At 41.8% G+C, this 18,817-nt stretch overlaps 1 protein-coding gene across 3 annotated transcripts; it reads right to left on the bottom strand.

Moving 5' to 3' along the window:
• Positions 1-2,387: 2,387 nt before the first annotated feature.
• LOC120062446 (cathepsin F-like) lies at positions 2,388-17,453 on the bottom strand. Of its 3 annotated transcripts, none has more exons than XM_039012423.1 (13): positions 17,118-17,453; positions 14,460-14,570; positions 13,578-13,659; positions 13,345-13,454; positions 13,153-13,231; positions 12,929-13,042; positions 12,011-12,159; positions 11,629-11,725; positions 11,319-11,519; positions 8,862-8,926; positions 8,640-8,730; positions 8,477-8,535; positions 2,388-2,655 (listed from the first exon to the last, which is right to left on the bottom strand). In XM_039012423.1, exons 1-13 carry the CDS (start codon positions 17,349-17,351, stop codon positions 2,581-2,583), a joined length of 1,467 nt encoding a protein of 488 aa, XP_038868351.1. In that variant the 5' UTR covers positions 17,352-17,453; the 3' UTR covers positions 2,388-2,580. The 3 variants fall into 3 exon arrangements, with proteins under 3 accessions (XP_038868351.1, XP_038868352.1, XP_038868350.1); XM_039012424.1 differs by having other exon boundaries at positions 13,153-13,236; positions 13,392-13,454; XM_039012422.1 differs by having other exon boundaries at positions 13,153-13,234; positions 17,118-17,452.
• Between the last annotated feature and the right edge of the window lie 1,364 nt (positions 17,454-18,817).

The raw sequence follows: 18,817 nt of genomic DNA, 5'->3' as shown, positions 1-18,817 counted from the left end.
TCTCGACCACTCTCCAGTCAGATGTAGTAATGCACCGTAAAGTTTGTTGCCTACCGCCATATTAAGTCCAAAGAAGAAAAAGAAGCCCGTAGGTCCGTAGGAAGGAGAGATGAGGAGAAACGAATTCGGTTTACGGTTTTATCTGTGGATTAATTGTCGGTGTAGAGGACCTTGTGCATTTCAAGTAAAATAACCCAGTGTTTATATTCCAGGACAAATTAGCTAACAGCAGCAAGCTAGCTAGCTAAATTGCCATAAATGTTTAATAATTTTCGACCTGCCCACAAATTAATATAATTGGTTCAGAGTATGTTTTGATATTTCAACCTGCGTGTCCTGATCGCTTCTGCTGTGGGTGAACAAAATCAACGTGCTCGCGTCCGGTTTGGTCAGCATGTTATAGTGCAATTAACGCAGGGTTAAGTGTTTCGTTGTGGCTTTGCCAGCATGCATCTAAAAACATTTTTTGAGTTTGCCCCACCAAGATTTACATGCTAAAATCACCACTGGGTATTATGACTCATGCTTTGGTACTCTGAGTTAACAGATAGCAAAAATATAATGAGCAGAACATTGTAGGTGGCATACATATCCAACAACAGGCTAACTAGTAATACAAAAAAATAAAAAAGGTCAGCCAGCGCAACGTGATGCCATAAAATGAACAAGTTTTGTTTTGGGCCAAGTGGCAAGCTGTCCACACTAGCTGGCTGGCTGGTTGGCTAAGTAAACAAGAAAAGCTCGTATCATACACAAACAGCTAGCTAATGGTCAGAATTATTCTAGCTCTTATGTTATGAAATTATAGAAGATTAGACCATATGATATAACAATGTATTTCTAGATATTCCTTGGTAAATTTAGCTAAATTAAGTTAGCACCCACATACACTTGAAATTAGCCACTTGCTACATACCTTGTAAATCTGAACTGCAAACAATATTTTATTTCTCAAATGTGTTTATAGCGGCTAAGAAATGAAAAAAACGTTTGCGCTTTCTTTCCTTTTCAGCAGCTCTCACCCCAGTTGCACTACGGGACTTGTAGCAAAGAGTTAAAGCTAGCAGATATATTTAAAACTAACCCTTCTGTCTGTAGTTGTATTATTTTCCTTGTCTGGGGAGCATTCAAGAACCGAATGTTGCTGTGAATAGATAATATGTGTTTCTCCAATGAGCCAGACAACATAGAGGATATTGACGTCAGAAATGACAGCTCACAAAAGATAAAGGCTAAAATATGTTTTATTCAACCTTAGTTTGTCTAGTTACACAGCAATACGTAACACAGTTAATAGGCGACACATCAGCCAATGTATGATCCTTTAAAAATCTCAGAAACCATGCAAACCCACTCATTCTAAATACTTGTACAGTGAAGTTGTAAATTGTAAACTAGGGAGAGATTGACATTACATGGTATTGCACTGAACAAGTTACAACAGAGGGGAAACTATCAAAAATGCACAAGCATTAATTCTAGAGCATCAGCAGAGTGGTCACATTCAGGGGAACATAACGGACACCAAAAAGCATTACTGAACTCTATCATTTAGACTCTGCTATTGTAAAGAGATAGATGCCAGAATTTACCTCTGCCTAAAACACAACAATTAAATAAAATATTCTAAAAGACTACTATACTGAACAAAAATAAAAGCAACATGTAGTGTTGGTCCCATCTTTCATGAGCTGAAATACAAGATCCCAGAAATGTTCCATACGCACAAAAAGCTTATTTCTCTAATTGAGTGCACACATTTGTTTACATCCCTGTTAGTGAGCATTTCTCTTTGCCATGATAATCCAGCCACCTGACAGGTGTGGAATATCAAGAAGCTGATTTAACAGAATGATCATTACACAGGTGCACCTTGTGCTGGGGACAATAAACGCCCACAAAAAAATGTGTTGTTTTGTCACACAACACAATGCCGCAGATGTCTAAAGTGTTGAGCAAGTGTGCAATTGGCATGCTGACTGCGACCCCATGGGTGGGCCTGGCTCCCAAGTCGGTGTGCCCATGCTCAGTCATGTGAAATCCATAGATTAGGGCCGAATGTATTTATTTCAATAGAATGACTTCCTTACATGAACTGTAACTCAGTAAAATCGTTAATTGTTGCATGTTTTGTTTATATTTTTGTTCAGTCTAGATAAAATGTAAAAACCTATAGTAAAATCACAACAAAAGATCAGTAGTACCTTGAAACTATAACTTAATCGGAACTGGTTTGTTTTGGTAAAGAAGAATGAGGTGAGGTATGAATGAATACTGCCTCCCCTATTTCAGTAAGGTGTCAACAGGTCTTCCAGTGCACTGTGCAGTGTTCTGACTACACAATTATGGGGGCAGGGTGAGTAGCATTGCAGTTTGGTCAGTTTGTAGGTGTGTGTGTACATGTTTGGGGGAGGGTTGGGTTGGGTTTGTTTTATGTGCCAGGAAAAGATTGGCATCAAATAATATATATATATGTGTGTGTGTGTGTGTGTGTGTGTGTGTGTGTGTGTGTGTGTGTGTGTGTGTGTGTGTGTGTGTGTGTGTGTGTGTGTGAGTGAGAGAGAGAGAGAGAGAGATCGCCTAGTTCACAATGGCAGACGAGCACATCTTGTTGATCCCACAGAGCCTGGATCCCCTGTACAGGTAGTAGTAACCCTGGAAGAAAGGAACAGGCAACAAGACATGAACACAAAAATACACGTCAAAACTTCTATTTGCACAATATGTTCCAAGAGTTCAGGCTTGACTTCACTCTTAGAAAAAAGGGTTCCAAAAGGGTTCTGCGGCTGAAATACAAGATCCCAGAAATGTTCCATACGCACAAAAAGCTTATTTCTCTAATTGAGTGCACACATTTGTTTACATCCCTGTTAGTGAGCATTTCTCTTTGCCATGATGATCCAGCCACCTGACAGGTGTGGCATATCAAGAAGCTGATTTTTTTACGGTCCCCTAACCAATTGTGCTATTGTCTGTTTTTTCACGTTATTTGTAACTTATTTTGTACATAATGTTTCTGCCACCGTCTCCTATTACCAAAAAGAGCTTCTAGATATAAGGACAGCGATTACTCACCCCGTACTAGACAAAGATTTTTTCTTTAACGAGTCGGACGCAAAGGATTTACTCCAGACAAGGCCCTAATCCCTGTCATTGGCATGAAAAGGAGACGGAGATATCAGGGAGATATCAGGGACAAGGGAGCCTTGTAAGGATCTGAAGGCGAGTGGGTAATCTGCCTCTACCATCAGTCCTATTAGCCAACGTAAAATCATTGGATAACAAAATAGATGAGCTACAAGCACGTATATCCTACCAACGGGACATAACATTTTTTAATATCTTATGTTTCACCAAGACATGAATAACATACAGCTGGCGGGTTTAATGCTTTTTGGGCAGGATAGAACAGCAGCCTCTGGTAAGACAAGGGGTGGCGGTCTATGTATATTCATAAACAACAGCTGGTGCACGAAATCTAAGGAAGTCTCAAGGTTCTGCTCCCTGAGGTAGAGTATGTCATGATAAGCTGCAGACTACACCATTTACCAAGAGAGTTTTCATCTATATTCTTTGTATCTGTCTATTTACCACCACAAACCGATCCTGGCACTAAGACCGCACTCAATGAGCTGTATAAGGCCATAAACAAACAGGAAAACACTCATCCAGAGGCGACGCACCTAGTGGCCGGGGACTTTAATGCACGGAAACTTAAATTTGTTTTACCTCATTTCTACCAGCATGTTAAATGTGCAACCAGAGGGGAAAAAGACTCTAGACCACCTTTACTCCCCCCCCCCCCCCCCCCCACACACACACACACACACACAGAGAGACACGTACAAAGCTCTCCCTCGCCCTCCATTTGGCAAATCAGACCATAATTCCATCCTCCCGATTCCTGCTTACAAGCAAAAACTAAAACAGGAAGCACCAATGACTCGGTAAATAAAAAGTAGTCAGATGAAGCAGATGCTAAACTACAGGACTGTTTTGCTAGCACAGACTGGAATAGGTTCCATGATTCTTCCGATGGCATTCAGGAGTACACCACATCAGTCACTGGCTTCATCATTAAGTGCATCTATGACGTCGTCCCCACAGTGACTGTACGTACATACTAGAGGTCGACCGATTAATCGGAATGGCCGATTAATTAGGGCCGATTTCAAGTTTTCATAACAATCGGAAATCGGTATTTTTTATATATTTTTTTACACCTTTATTTAATCTTTATTTAACTAGGAAAGTCAGTTAAGAACACATTCTTATTTTCAATGACGGCCTAGGAACGGTGGGTTCAGGGGCAGAACGACAGATTTTTACCTTGTCAGCTCGGGGGATTCAATCTTGCAACTTTACAGTTAACTAGTCCAACGCTCTAACCACCTGATTACATTTACTCCACGAGGAGCCTGCCTGTTACGCGAATGCAGTAGAAGCCAAGGTAAGTTGCTAGCTAGCATTAAACGTATCTTATAAAAAACAATCAATCAATCAATCATAATCACTAGTTAACTACACATGGTTGATGATATTACTAGTTTATCTAGCGTGTCCTGCGTTGCATATAATCGATGCGGTGCATATCGTTGCTCCAATGTGTACCTAACCATAAACATCAATGCCTTTCTTAAAATCAATACACAGAAGTATATATTTTTAAACCTGCATATTTAGCTAAAAGAAATCCAGGTTAGCAGGCGATATTAACCAGGTGAAATTGTGTCACTTCTCTTGCGTTCATTGCACGCAGAGTCAGTGTATATGCAACAGTTTGGGCCGCCTAATTTGCCAGAATTTTACGTAAATATGACATAACATTGAAGGTTGTGCAATGTAACAGGAATATTTAGACTTATGGATGCCACCCGTTAGATAAAACACGGAACGGTTCCGTATTTCACTGAAAGAATAAACGTCTTGTTTTCGAGATGATAGTTTCCAGATTAGACCATATTAATGACCTAAGGCTCATATTTCTGTGTGTTATTATGTTATAACTAAGTCTATGATTTGATAGAGCAGTCTGACTGAGCGGTGGTAGGCAGCAACAGGCTCGTACGCATTCATTCAAACAGCACTTTCCTGCATTTTGCCAGAAGCTCTTCGCTGTGCTTCAAGCATTGCGCTGTTTATGACTTCAAGCCTATCAACTCCCGAGATTAGGCTGGTGTAACCGATGTGAAATGGCTAGCTAGTTAGCGGGGTGCGCGCTAATAGCGTTTTAAACGTCACTCGCTCTGAGACTTGGAGTAGTTATTCCCCTTGCTCTGCATGGGTAACGCTGCTTCGAGGGTGGCTGTTGTCGTTGTGTTCCTGGTTCGAGCCCAGGTAGGAGCGAGGAGAGGGATGGAAGCTATACTGTTACACTGGCAATACTAAAGTGCCTATAAGAACATCCAATAGTCAAAGGTTAATGAAATACAAATGGTATAGAGAGAAATAGTCCTATAATTCCTATAATAACTACAACCTAAAACTTCTTACCTGGGAATATTGAAGACTCATGTTAAAAGGAACCACCAGCTTTCATATGTTCTCATGTTCTGAGCAAGGAACTTAAACGTTAGCTTTCTTACATGGCACATATTGCACTTTAACTTTCTTCTCCAACACTTTGTTTTTGCATTATTTAAACCAAATTGAACATGTTCCATTATTTATTTGAGGCTAAATTGATTTTATTGATATATTATATTAAGTTAAAATAAGTGTTCATTCAGTATTGTTGTAATTGTCATTATTACAAATAAATAAAAGAAATCGGACGAATAATCGGCATCAGCTTTTTTGGTCCTCCAATAATCGGTATCGGCGTTGAAAAATTATAATCGGTCGACCTCTAGTACATACCCCAGCCAGAAGCCAAGGATTACAGGAAACATCCGCACTGAGCTAAAGGGTAGAGCTGCTGCTTTCAAGGAGCGGGACTCTAACCTGGAAGCTTATAAGAAATTCAGCTATGCTCTCCGACAAACCATCAAACAGGCAAAGTGTCAATACAGGACTAAGATTGAGTCGTACTACACTAGCTCCAATGCTCGTCGGATGTGGCAGGGCTTGCAAACTACTACAGACTACAAAGAGAAGCACAACCGCGAGCTGCCCAGTGAAACAAGCCTACCATACAAGCCAAATTACTTCTATGCTCGCTTTGAGGCAAATAACACTGAAACATGCATTAGAGCATCAGCTGTTCCGGACAACTGTGTGATCACACTCTCCGTAGCCGATGTGAGTAAGACCTTTAAACGGGTCAACATTCACAAGGTCGCAGGGCCAGACGGATTACCAGGACGTGTACTCAGAGCATACGCTGACCAACTGGCAAGTGTCTTCACTGACATTTTCAACCTGTCCCTAACTGAGTCTGTAATACCAACATGTTTCAAGCAGACCACCATAGTCACTGTGCCCAAGAACACTAAGGTAACCTGCCTAAATGACTACCAACCCGTAGCACTCATGTCTGTAGCTTTGAAAGGCTGGTCATGGCTCACATCAACATCATTATCCCAGAAACCCTAGACCCACTGATCTGTTGGGGCATACCGCCTCAACAGATCAACAGATGATGCAATTTCTATTGCACTATTGCAGAGCGGGCGAGAGCAGGCTGCAGTGCATCTGGTGAAGGACATGCACACTCCACCATCCACTGAATGACCTGCTCCCTCCAAAAAGAGGTAACTGCACCACCAGGCTCCTGAGAAACAGCCATGAACTGTCCTGTATAACTGTCCTGTATGACTGTAATGTATGACTGTCCTGTATGACTGTCCTGTATGACTGTCCTGTATAACTGCCCTGTATAACTGCCCTGTATAACTGCCCGTATGAAGCGCCTGTGAAACACCACTCTAAAAAAAAAAAAAAAAAACACATTGCCCTTTCCCACCTTGACAAAAGGAACACCTATGTGAGAATGCTATTCATTGACTACAGCTCAGCGTTCAACACCATAGTGCCCTCAAAGCTCATCACTAAGCTAAGGACCCTGGGACTAAACACCCCCCTCTGCAACTGGATCCTGGACTTCCTGATGGGCCACCCCTAGGTGGTAAGGGTAGGTAACAACACATCCGCCACACTGATCCTCAACACGGGGGCCCCTCAGGGGTGCATGCTCAGTCCCCTCCTGTACTCCCTGTTCACTTAGGACTGCATGGCCAAGCACGACTCCAACACCATCATTAAGTTTGCCGAAGACACAACAATGGAAGGCCTGATCACCGACAATGATGAGACAGCCTATAGGGAGGAGGTCAGAGACCTGGCCGTGTGGTTCCAGGACAACAACCTCTCCCTCAACGTGATCAAGACAAAGGAGATGATTGTGGACTACAGGAAGAGGAGGACCGAGCACACCCCCATTCTCATTGACAGGGCTGTAGTGGAGCAGGTTGAGAGCTTCAAGTTCCTTGGTGTCCACATCAGCAAACTAACATGGTCCAAACACACCAAGAGTATCATGAAGAGGGCACAACAAAGCCTATTCCCCCTCAGGACACTGAAAAGATTTGGTATGGGTCCTGAGATCCTCAAAACGTTCTACAGCTGCACCATCGAGAGCATCCTGACTGGTTGCATCACTGCCTGGTATGGAAACTGCTCAGCCTCCGACCGCAAGGCACTACAGAGGGTAGTGCATACGGTCCAGTACATCACTTGGGCCAAGCTGCCATCCAGGACCTCTATACCAGGCGGTGTCAGAAGAAGGCCCTACAAATTGTCAAAAAGACTTCAGCCACCCTAGTCATAGACTGTTCTCTCTTCTACCGCATGGCAAGCGGTACCGGAGCGCCAAGTCTAGGTCCAAAACACTTCTTAACAGCTTCTACCCCCAAGCCATAAGACTCCTGCACAGCTTTTCAAATGGCTACCCAGACTATTTGTATTGCCCCCTCTTTTACACTGCTACTACTCTCTGTTTATTTTCTTTGCATAGTCACTTTAACTCTACCTACATGTACATATTACCTCAACTCACCGGTGCACCAGCACATTGACTCTGTACCGGTACCACCTGTATTGTTATTTTACTGCTGCTCTTTAATTATTTGTTACTTTTATTTTTTTCACTTATTTTTCATAACTGCAATGTTGGTTAAGGGCTTGTAAGTAAGCATTTCACTGTAAGGTCTACACCTGTTGGTTAAGGGCTTGTAAGTAAGCATTTCACTGTAAGGTCTAAGCCTGTTGTTTTCGGCGCATGTGACAAATAACATTTGATTTGAAATGGAATCCAAAATGGTTCTAATTGGACCCAAAAGGATTCTACCTGGAACCAAAAGGGATTTTACCTAGAACCAATGGGTTCTCCTACGGGGACAGCCGAAGAACCCTTTTTGGTTCTTGATAGCACCTTTTTTCTAAGAGTAGGTTTTAGCATTGTAAACAAATACACTCTGTTTGCAAATCCCCACATAACTCCTTGTCATAGAGGTTCAGTGTGACAGCTTCCTCTTACCTGTTCTCCATAGTCCTCTCCCCAGCTGTTCTTGATGGCCCAGAAAGGTTTGCCTTGACCTGTACACAGAAACAACCAGACACACATGACTCACACATTCTGACTCATCAGTGTTGTTATTACGCTAGGCTAATGTAAGGTAAATAAGTAGTGTCAGTCTCACGTTCTCCGTAGCCCACGAGCAGCACTGCATGGTCAATCATCCAGGGGTTGCAGAATATCTTCAGAGGGTGGGACACGCCCTTCCTGTAGAACTGAGGAGAAACAAGGAGAGAAAAGCAGGTGGGATTAGATAGATAGATACTAGTCACTTCATTGTTCAGTTGTGTTTTAGTGATGCTAATTTAAGTATCAATAAGGAGCATGCAGCAGTGACGCCTGTTACCTGCATTGCGAATGCGTTCAGAGCCACAGATACTGGTCCGTTCTCAGCCAGCCAAGCAGCGATTTCTAAACATAAAAAGGGAAGGAAACCAAGATTAACACATGAAGCCAACCCTCCTCCATCTGTACCGCATTGTTCAATCTTCATCCAAACCTTCAACCTATCATCTGTACCGCATTGTTCAATCGTCATCCAAACCTTCAACCTATCATCTGTACCACATTGTTCAATTGTCATCCAAACCTTCAACCTATCATCTGTACCACATTGTTCAATCGTCATCCAAACCTTCAACCTATCATCTGTACCGCATTGTTCAATCGTCATCCAAACCTTCAACCTATCATCTGTACCACATTGTTCAATCTTCATCCAAACCTTCAACCTATCATCTGTACCACATTGTTCAATCGTCATCCAAACCTTCAACCTATCATCTGTACCACATTGTTCAATCTTCATCCAAACCTTCAACCTATCATCTGTACCGCATTGTTCAATCGTCATCCAAACCTTCAACCTATCATCTGTACCACATTGTTCAATCTTCATCCAAACCTTCAACCTATCATCTGTACCACATTGTTCAATCTTCATCCAAACCTTCAACCTATCATCTGTACCGCATTGTTCAATCTTCATCCAAACCTTCAACCTATCATCTGTACCACATTGTTCAATCGTCATCCAAACCTTCAACCTATCATCTGTACCACATTGTTCAATCTTCATCCAAACCTTCAACCTATCATCTGTACCACATTGTTCAATCTTCATCCAAACCTTCAACCTATCATCTGTACCACATTGTTCAATCGTCATCCAAACCTTCAACCTATCATCTGTACCACATTGTTCAATCGTCATCCAAACCTTCAACCTATCATCTGTACAGCATTGTTCAATCGTCATCCAAACCTTCAACCTATCATCTGTACCACATTGTTCAATCGTCATCCAAACCTTCAACCTATCATCTGTACCGCATTGTTCAATCGTCATCCAAACCTTCAACCTATCATCTGTACCACATTGTTCAATCGTCATCCAAACCTTCAACCTATCATCTGTACCGCATTGTTCAATCGTCATCCAAACCTTCAACCTATCATCTGTACCACATTGTTCAATCGTCATCCAAACCTTCAACCTATCATCTGTACCGCATTGTTCAATCGTCATCCAAACCTTCAACCTATCATCTGTACCACATTGTTCAATCTTCATCCAAACCTTCAACCTATCATCTGTACCACATTGTTCAATCGTCATCCAAACCTTCAACCTATCATCTGTACCACATTGTTCAATCTTCATCCAAACCTTCAACCTATCATCTGTACCGCATTGTTCAATCGTCATCCAAACCTTCAACCTATCATCTGTACCACATTGTTCAATCTTCATCCAAACCTTCAACCTATCATCTGTACCACATTGTTCAATCTTCATCCAAACCTTCAACCTATCATCTGTACCGCATTGTTCAATCTTCATCCAAACCTTCAACCTATCATCTGTACCACATTGTTCAATCGTCATCCAAACCTTCAACCTATCATCTGTACCACATTGTTCAATCTTCATCCAAACCTTCAACCTATCATCTGTACCAGCATTGTTCAATCTTCATCCAAACCTTCAACCTATCATCTGTACCACATTGTTCAATCGTCATCCAAACCTTCAACCTATCATCTGTACCACATTGTTCAATCTTCATCCAAACCTTCAACCTATCATCTGTACCACATTGTTCAATCTTCATCCAAACCTTCAACCTATCATCTGTACCACATTGTTCAATCGTCATCCAAACCTTCAACCTATCATCTGTACCACATTGTTCAATCGTCATCCAAACCTTCAACCTATCATCTGTACCACATTGTTCAATCGTCATCCAAACCTTCAACCTATCATCTGTACCGCATTGTTCAATCGTCATCCAAACCTTCAACCTATCATCTGTACCACATTGTTCAATCGTCATCCAAACCTTCAACCTATCATCTGTACCGCATTGTTCAATCGTCATCCAAACCTTCAACCTATCATCTGTACCACATTGTTCAATCGTCATCCAAACCTTCAACCTATCATCTGTACCACATTGTTCAATCGTCATCCAAACCTTCAACCTATCATCTGTACCACATTGTTCAATCGTCATCCAAACCTTCAACCTATCATCTGTACCACATTGTTCAATCGTCATCCAAACCTTCAACCTATCATCTGTACCTCATTGTTCAATCGTCATCCAAACCTTCAACCTATCATCTGTACCTCATTGTTCAATCGTCATCCAAACCTTCAACCTATCATCTGTACCACATTGTTCAATCTTCATCCAAACCTTCAACCTATCATCTGTGTCTTTCTCTCTGTGTACCCTACCCGCTCGGCTCTCTCTCGCGCTACTTTTTTTCAAAGTGTTGTTCTCCTCCCACTCACCGTTCTCATCCTTGGACAGCTCCACAGAGCTGTTGATGTAGGCGGTGACTTTGTCGGTGGTGAAGTCACAGCTCTGCTTCTTGCCGGTGTAGCTGTAGTCAGTCTCTGTCTCCAGACCACCCAGCTTCTCGATAGCTTCATACGCATTTGATGGAAGCCCGCCCCCACAGGCCTGGTCCACTGTATCACAGTCCACCAGCTCTGTGAGTGACAGGACATTGAACCAATCAATTCAAGGCTCTTATGGAGAAAAGGGAAACAGTACTGTTGGACAGGTAAGTGTATGATACCTACAAATGCTTGTGCTTACCTTGCTCAGAGAGAGACACTAGTTTGCCAGTTTTCGCGAACCACTGGCCCTCAATGTTGCCTGTCACCGAGAATGCCCAGCAAGAACCACACATGCCCTGCAATACAAACACAAACCACACAATCAGTCATACACACACAGGCCTTTCCTACCTCCACATTTTCCATGAATTGTGTCATATCTACAGTATGAATGAAAGTATGACTTTTGCGTACCTATAAATGTTTAGTGAAGCATCAAAGCAGAGTCATGAATACTTTATGAATGCTACATAAAGCCTTCAGTTATTTGCCCGATCAGAAATACAAATCATACATAAACATTTACAGTCATAACTGTAGTCATCTCCAGTCTGTAAGACCATCTCTAAACCCGGTCCTACCTGGTTCTTGACGGGGCTGACAGCTCCATGCTCTCTCCAGTCCCAGCTGGGCGGGGCGGGGCCGTGGGGCATGGCTGCAGGCTTCATGGACCGCTGGAGGTTCTGCTGGCTCAGCAGGGGGTTCAGGTACAGAGTCCTAAACTCCTCCTCTGGAGGGAGAGAAAAAGAGAGTAGAGGGAGGAGAGGAAGAAGAAATAAGGATTATTCACAGTGTACAGCTGAGGAGTTGTACTGTAGCTTTGTGGAACTAGCTTAGAGCTCTGCTACCCGACCCAAGCCCGACGGGCCCCGACATTATACATTGGGTTAGGGCTGGGTAGGGTCTGTTTTTTCATCAATAACTAGGGTACGGTCAGGACTCGGGTATCATTAAATTGATCACTAACATTTTGAAGCTGAGCCATTTGCTCATGCTCTGCTGCAGTAGTCATATCCGACTTAGATCATAACATGGTGTCAGAGGTGCTTCAACCTCGTCAAATACAAGTCAGGAGACACTCAGAGTGCATGCAGAGCAAGCTGCACGCAGGGAGTGAGTGACAGACAGAGAGGAGCACCTAATGGATTTACTAACGGAGGAGGTTATTTCTGATTTGGGGTTTTGAGCCGGGGCTTAAATTTGGCAGAAGTAAATCGGGCCATTGGTAGGGTGGGGCCTGAACGTCACAGGCATGGGTAGGACTCGGGATTAAAATCCATTCCTATGCAGGGCTCTAAATCAACTATGTAGAAGTGAAATTACTCAACAGATTAGCTCTCTTTGCAAGGGAACATGTTTTAAACTGTCACAGAATCCCACACAGGAAGTTATGTTGCTCCAGAGGGCAGACAGTGAGCTCTCCAGCACACTCAGTGGTTGTTCTGGAATTGCTTCAGGCTTGTTAATCTGCATTCTCACACATGCGCGCGCACACACACCTGTGAGGTCGCTGAACTTGGTGACCCCGTACTCGGCTGTGCCCTGGTCCAGAGACTGGAGCTTCTCAGCAGTCTTCAAGTTCTCATGGAAGACACGCAGCCGCCGGTCAGCCTCTGTAGCAGCAAAGGTCAGACAAAAATGTTATGTTTAGATGTTTTACCGTCTCATCTGTGGAGTTGGATGGATGGTATTGTGTAGAATTATGGATTGACATATCTCTCACCCTCTTGGCTGCTGTAAGTCCTATTGTATCTGACCATAAACTCTTTGAACTGACCCAGAAGCTCCACAGAATCCACTGACTCCTGTCACAAAAGACAAGTTGATTATTCACAAGTAAATGAAATATATATGCATACAGAATAAAAGTGAAACTCAAAAACACACATACCACAAACGCTATGTTTTCTATTACCTCAACTGGTTTGGTGGAGAGGGGTAGAAATTCAACTTTGTTGGTCTCAACTGGTTTGGTGGAGAGGGGCAGAAATTCAACTTTGTTGGTCTCAACTGGTTTGGGATCAACTGGAAACCAATTATCATGAAAAACAATTAGGATGTAGCTATGAGTATTTATACAAACACTCCTGAAACAAATAAATGCACAAAGGTAACTTTAGATCCCACAGTTGAACCTATGACACTAACCTGCTGGCTGGCACTTCTGTTTGAGAAGGGTGGACTTGCTCTCCCAGGGAATGTCCCAGACCTCAAACACACATACCTCTGTCTGACAGAGAACACATCAGCGGAGAGAACATGGTTAGTGAGATAACCTGTGTTTATTTTATTGGGCTACTGTGTTCATGACTTCTTTATAGACAGTATATTAAAACGTAATGTATTGTTATCTGCGCTTTAGGGAAATGCCCGTTTAAAATGATTCACGTCAAATGAAATGAGATGTTTAATAACATGGGAATGGTACAGCACATAGGCCACATACAAAGGATATGTAGTGTAATGTTAACAATAATAACTCATTTCCTCTGTCAACAACAGTCCATTTCTGAACCTATACAGGAGTGAAGCACAGGGGTGAACACCACGAACACTTCGTTCCCTTGACCTTGGAGACATTTCTGATTAAGTTTCTGCTGAGTCATGAAAACAAATACAGCAGGCGGAACAAAGAGGGAACGGTAGCTGTCTGCTTGTGCACATAGCTGCAGTAACACTGTGTTAAATCCAAGTCATGAGAAGTTATTTATCTTGTCCCGGTCACATGACTAGTGGAAGGGAGAGCTGAACAGACGTTTATAATAATAACCTACAGTAGACCCTGATACACACACACACAATGGCCTTGATACTGGGCACTCTTCAGTGTTGACAGTTTATTTTTAATGAGTGGTTTAGGTATTGCCAATGTTCACTATTGCAAAACATTGGGGTTTTATTTGATTTGATGAGGGGGCCTCTGATATTAGTTTAGCTGTACTTTCCCTGGAACCCTCTTTCTCTCCAACAACCCACACCGTTATCATCCTAAAACAGAAAAACAAACAGACACACACATACTGGCCTCACCTTTAGGTTGTGTTCTTCTGGGTAGAAGTCACAGACCCTCAGTCTGGCAGCCTTTTTACACTGGGTGTTACTTAGTTCCACCATGAGGCTGTATCGGATACCCTTCACCAGCTACAAGACAGGAAATACACAGTGAAGGTGGCCTCTTTGAAAAAAGAAACAAAATCAACTCTGCGGTTGTTGTTTTGCCATCTAGCATACAATTTAGCTCTGACGTCACTTTCAAGATCTAATCCAGTAATTATGGCATTTATAGGCCTAGATAAAATAGGCTGATTATGCTGGTAATTACAGGTCTCTTAGTTAGCTTGTCTGGCTGAGAGAATAGGTTTGTTGAGAGACCAGTGTTGGGGAAGTTACTCTGAAAATATAGTTTATCACGCTACCAATTACTTCACACTGAAAGACGTTAAGATAAACTAAAAAGGTACCCTTAAGAAACATAGTTTACTGAACTAAAATGACCCTGGAAAAGTAGGTCATTACATCCAAACTACTTCGTGATAAATTATCATATGTAAATCTGAAATGTCAGACAACAAATTGCAAGAACAGATCACATGTTAACAGAATGTGTAACAGCCTATTAAACACAAACTGTTTCAAGTGATCATTTGGCAGGTCTGATGCTGAAAAAGCAAGACAATTCTTGCCTACTTCACCCATATTTGATTTTTGCAAAAAGAGTAGTGTGTAGTTCAAGTAGTTAGCTACATGGCAAAAAAGTAGTTAACTACTCGAAAGCACTACCTTGACTACCACCAAACTACTGCAAACTGTAGTTCGATTAGTTGAGCCCCACGTTTATAAAATAAATAAATAAAATAAAAATGCTTTTTGGGGGGGGGGGCTTGCCTGTTTTGCATGTTATTTTGGCATTAATACATGTCACATCATTTTGCAAACAATGTAAAAAAAAATATATATATATATATATATATATCATTGAGTTAATAAAGCCGCATACAAACATGTAATCTTTTTTGTTTTCTTGAGTAAGGGAGCTCCAAAATGCAGGCATTTCAGCCTAGCTCCGTGCTTTCTGTGGCGGTGGCGCAAGCCAGCAGAAAATACAGAACGTTGCGCCGTGATTGGCTCAGTGTTCGGTCACTCATGGGGACACTACGTCACCGCCAAGTCTAAGGGTAGAGGTCGGAAATTCAAGCCCCTTGGGTGCTGCCATACATTAGAAGTGCCCATCCAAGAAGGCTCAAGGACATTGGCCACAGATAAAGTGAAATCAAATCACGTTATAGCTACAGTAGCTTTGATTGGACTGATCATGTCAACATCATACTTTCAAAATCTTAGCTAGCAGTCATCATCATTAATCAAGTCGACAATCTACTGGCAAATCCTTTTTAATCCTTGTCATATGAAGAGAAATAATGAAGAGAAATTATAGATAAAACGTATCGGTGCTCATCGGACATAAATATTACACAACAAATTTGAAATCAACAATGAGTGGTTTGGAAGGAATCACTGGCTAACTGCAAGCATTGCAAAGCAATCATTAGCCTGCTGTTCAGTGGAGTGGCTGTGTTGTCCCAAGTCTAAGATTAAGGGTGTCTTTTCTTAGTTTAAAATTATAAACATTCAACATTGGCCATGCTGTCAATGAACCATGCCATGCTCAAAACAACTTAACTCGGAACTGCAAAATCTGACTGTAGTGAGTTCAAGACAACTGGGAACTTGGGAAAAACAAGTACGACTGGGAAAATATGTTTTGAACTTTCATCCAACTCTGATTCAACCCCCCCCACGTCCGTCCTAGCTCGCTCATTAATGACTTTATTGAAATTACGGATTGCCTCTTATCTGCTTGTTGTTCCCTTATGCCATAGTTTGTACATCTCAATTATCTGTAGAAAGCACATTTGTTTAAGCAAGTCAACCATGTTTTTTTAAAGTCAGTAAATGAGGCTGAATTAATTGTTTCGCTGCCAGACAAGACTGAGCTGATAGCCAGTTAGTGGGCACCGTTTGTCACCGTTATAGTACAATGAATGTATTGTTTAGTGTTGTGGCTTTGCTGGCATGCATCCCACATGTATTTATTTTTGCCACGCCAAGATTTACATGCTAAAATCGCCAGTGGACAGGAGTCATAGGACACTGGCATTATTCCTGTGGACATAAAATGTAATGTGGATATAGAGAGGCCTTACAGGCTATAGTCATTAGCCGTGGTGATTTTAGCATGTAAATCTTGGTGGGGGGGTGGAATGCATGCCAACAAAGACACAAAAAATGTGGGGCTCTGCCCCACCTGCCCTGAATGATGGGTCGCCACTGGTCATTAGGCAGTATGAATAGGCTTAGCTAATCATGTGGAAAACTTCACTGAAAGCATTGTTAAATATTAAGAGTGCTTGGTTGGGCTGCAGTAGAGTTAAAGGCCTATACAATTTAGGCTGAGTTACACAGATGGCATGCAGTTCAGATGCAATAACACAGGTTGGTGCGCTCTGACGTAGGCGGCGGTATTATCTAACGAACTGAATTCTGTGATGGCCTATTCGCCACATATTATGGCCTACAATCACAATGGACATGAACTTAATTTTAGGTCAATAACATGTCATTATTTACATAGCACAAGTTATGAGATTACAATAAACAAATATTCATTTTCACAAGACTGTAGTCTACCTGTTTACTGGCAGAGAGGATCTTGCTAACTCTGCGAACGTGCATCGCATTGGACCCCTTGTTATAGCGCTCTTCTGCAAACTTCAGTGCTTTCTTTAGACCTGGGTCGTTTTCCGACAAACGGGCGGCAGACCCGGGTGCCCCCATCAAAGGGCCATCCAAATCGGCCAGAACCAAGCCCAAAACCGCTAGGATTAGGCAAAGAAGAACAGGGTGGCGAAATCCGACGTCCATGTTGATCCGTCTGTTTGTAGAGCAGTAAAACTCCAACGGAGGGTGGACGGTGAGATTATAAAATGGGATTTCTGTTTTCCTAGTTACCTGTCAATGCCACAACAAATCAGAAGACCGCCCCAAATAGAAATGGTTACACAATGGTTACAATGGCCGTGTTCGAGAGGATCAAACCCGCAATGTATCATGGGTAAATTCTGACTGACTGACCGATCTACAACAGTTAGTAGTTATTGACGGGTGATTTGTAGATCAGTCAGTCGGCAGTAGCCTGCAATCGTTTTGATGCTCTCAAACACGGCCATTGCTGCCTGAAACAACGACGGAACAATGGTGTGCGGAGCTACAGGGACTGAAAATATGCATACCACCCTCTGCATTCTACTGCTACCTTGCTTCTGAAGCTAAATAGGGTTGGTTCTGGTCAGTCCCTGGATGGGAGACCAGATGCTGCTGGAAGTAGTGTTGGAGAGCCAGTTGGAAGCACCCTTTCCTCGGGTCTAAAAAAAATTCCCAATGCCCCAGGGCAGTGTAGAGTGCAGTCTTTCGGGTGGGACGTTAAACGGATGTCCTGACTCTCTGAGGTCACTAAAAATCCCATGGCACTTATTGTAAGAGTAGGCATGTTAACCCTGGTGTCCTGGCTAAATTCCCATTCTGGCCATCATACCATCATGGCCACCTAATCATCCCCAGTTTACAATTGGCTCATTCATCCCCTCCTCTCCCCTGTAACTATTCCCCAGGTCGTTGCTGTAAATGAGAATGTGTTCTCAGTCAATTTACCTGGTAAACTCAGGGTTAAATAAATAATAATAACATATTAATAAATATAATATTTGAATTAATATCCATTCCAGAGACAAGAAATTGTGTAATATATGAAGAGACTGGCTCAGACTTCGTGCCAAATTTTGAAATATTTCAACATCCAAAATATTACTCAACACCTCTGAAGTCTGTGATGAACTATTCCTCATGCAGATAAAGGAGAAATAACTTGTGCTGGTATGGGTGATACTGATATCAGTTTAGTGTTCTGTTTTGCCAGTTAACTGCCTGTATTATTGTTTACTTATTGTTTAATTATGGGTTATTTTGCAAATACAGGCCTTAGATTTTGAAGATAAAATATTACTTTAGATATTTTTTATTTCACATCCATTTAAGTAAAGACGTTTTTATATATATATATATATATATATATATATATATATATATATATATATATATATATATATATATATATATATATTTAAAGCATTTAATATCTGGATTTCACTGTTTTGCACTGTTTTTGTCCTGTCTCACACACATAGTTTGGACATTCTGCTTTGTATTACACTTACAAAAGTCTTGATAATTAGAAAATATGTAATGCACCTGTTTAAAAAAAGAGTCAAATAAATGGAAACTACATACATATTAGATGTGCATAAGCCATTTGTAACTTTTTTTTATACACA

Source organism: Salvelinus namaycush, chromosome 17 (assembly GCF_016432855.1).
Source record: "Salvelinus namaycush isolate Seneca chromosome 17, SaNama_1.0, whole genome shotgun sequence".
NCBI lineage: Eukaryota > Metazoa > Chordata > Actinopteri > Salmoniformes > Salmonidae > Salvelinus > Salvelinus namaycush.
Note: the sequence above shows the minus strand (reverse complement) of the source record. Positions and strands in the feature narration are given on the sequence as shown.

Coding starts and splice junctions, on each gene's coding strand:
- LOC120062446 (XM_039012422.1), bottom strand. CDS start 17,351: ATGGACGTCGGATTTCGCCACCCTGTTCTTCTTTGCCTAATCCTAGCG. Junction 13,043..13,152: donor GACTTACAGCAGCCAAGAGG/GTGAGAGATATG, acceptor TTGCTGCTACAG/AGGCTGACCGGCGGCTGCGT. Junction 8,536..8,639: donor GCTCGTGGGCTACGGAGAAC/GTGAGACTGACA, acceptor TTCTGTGTACAG/GTCAAGGCAAACCTTTCTGG.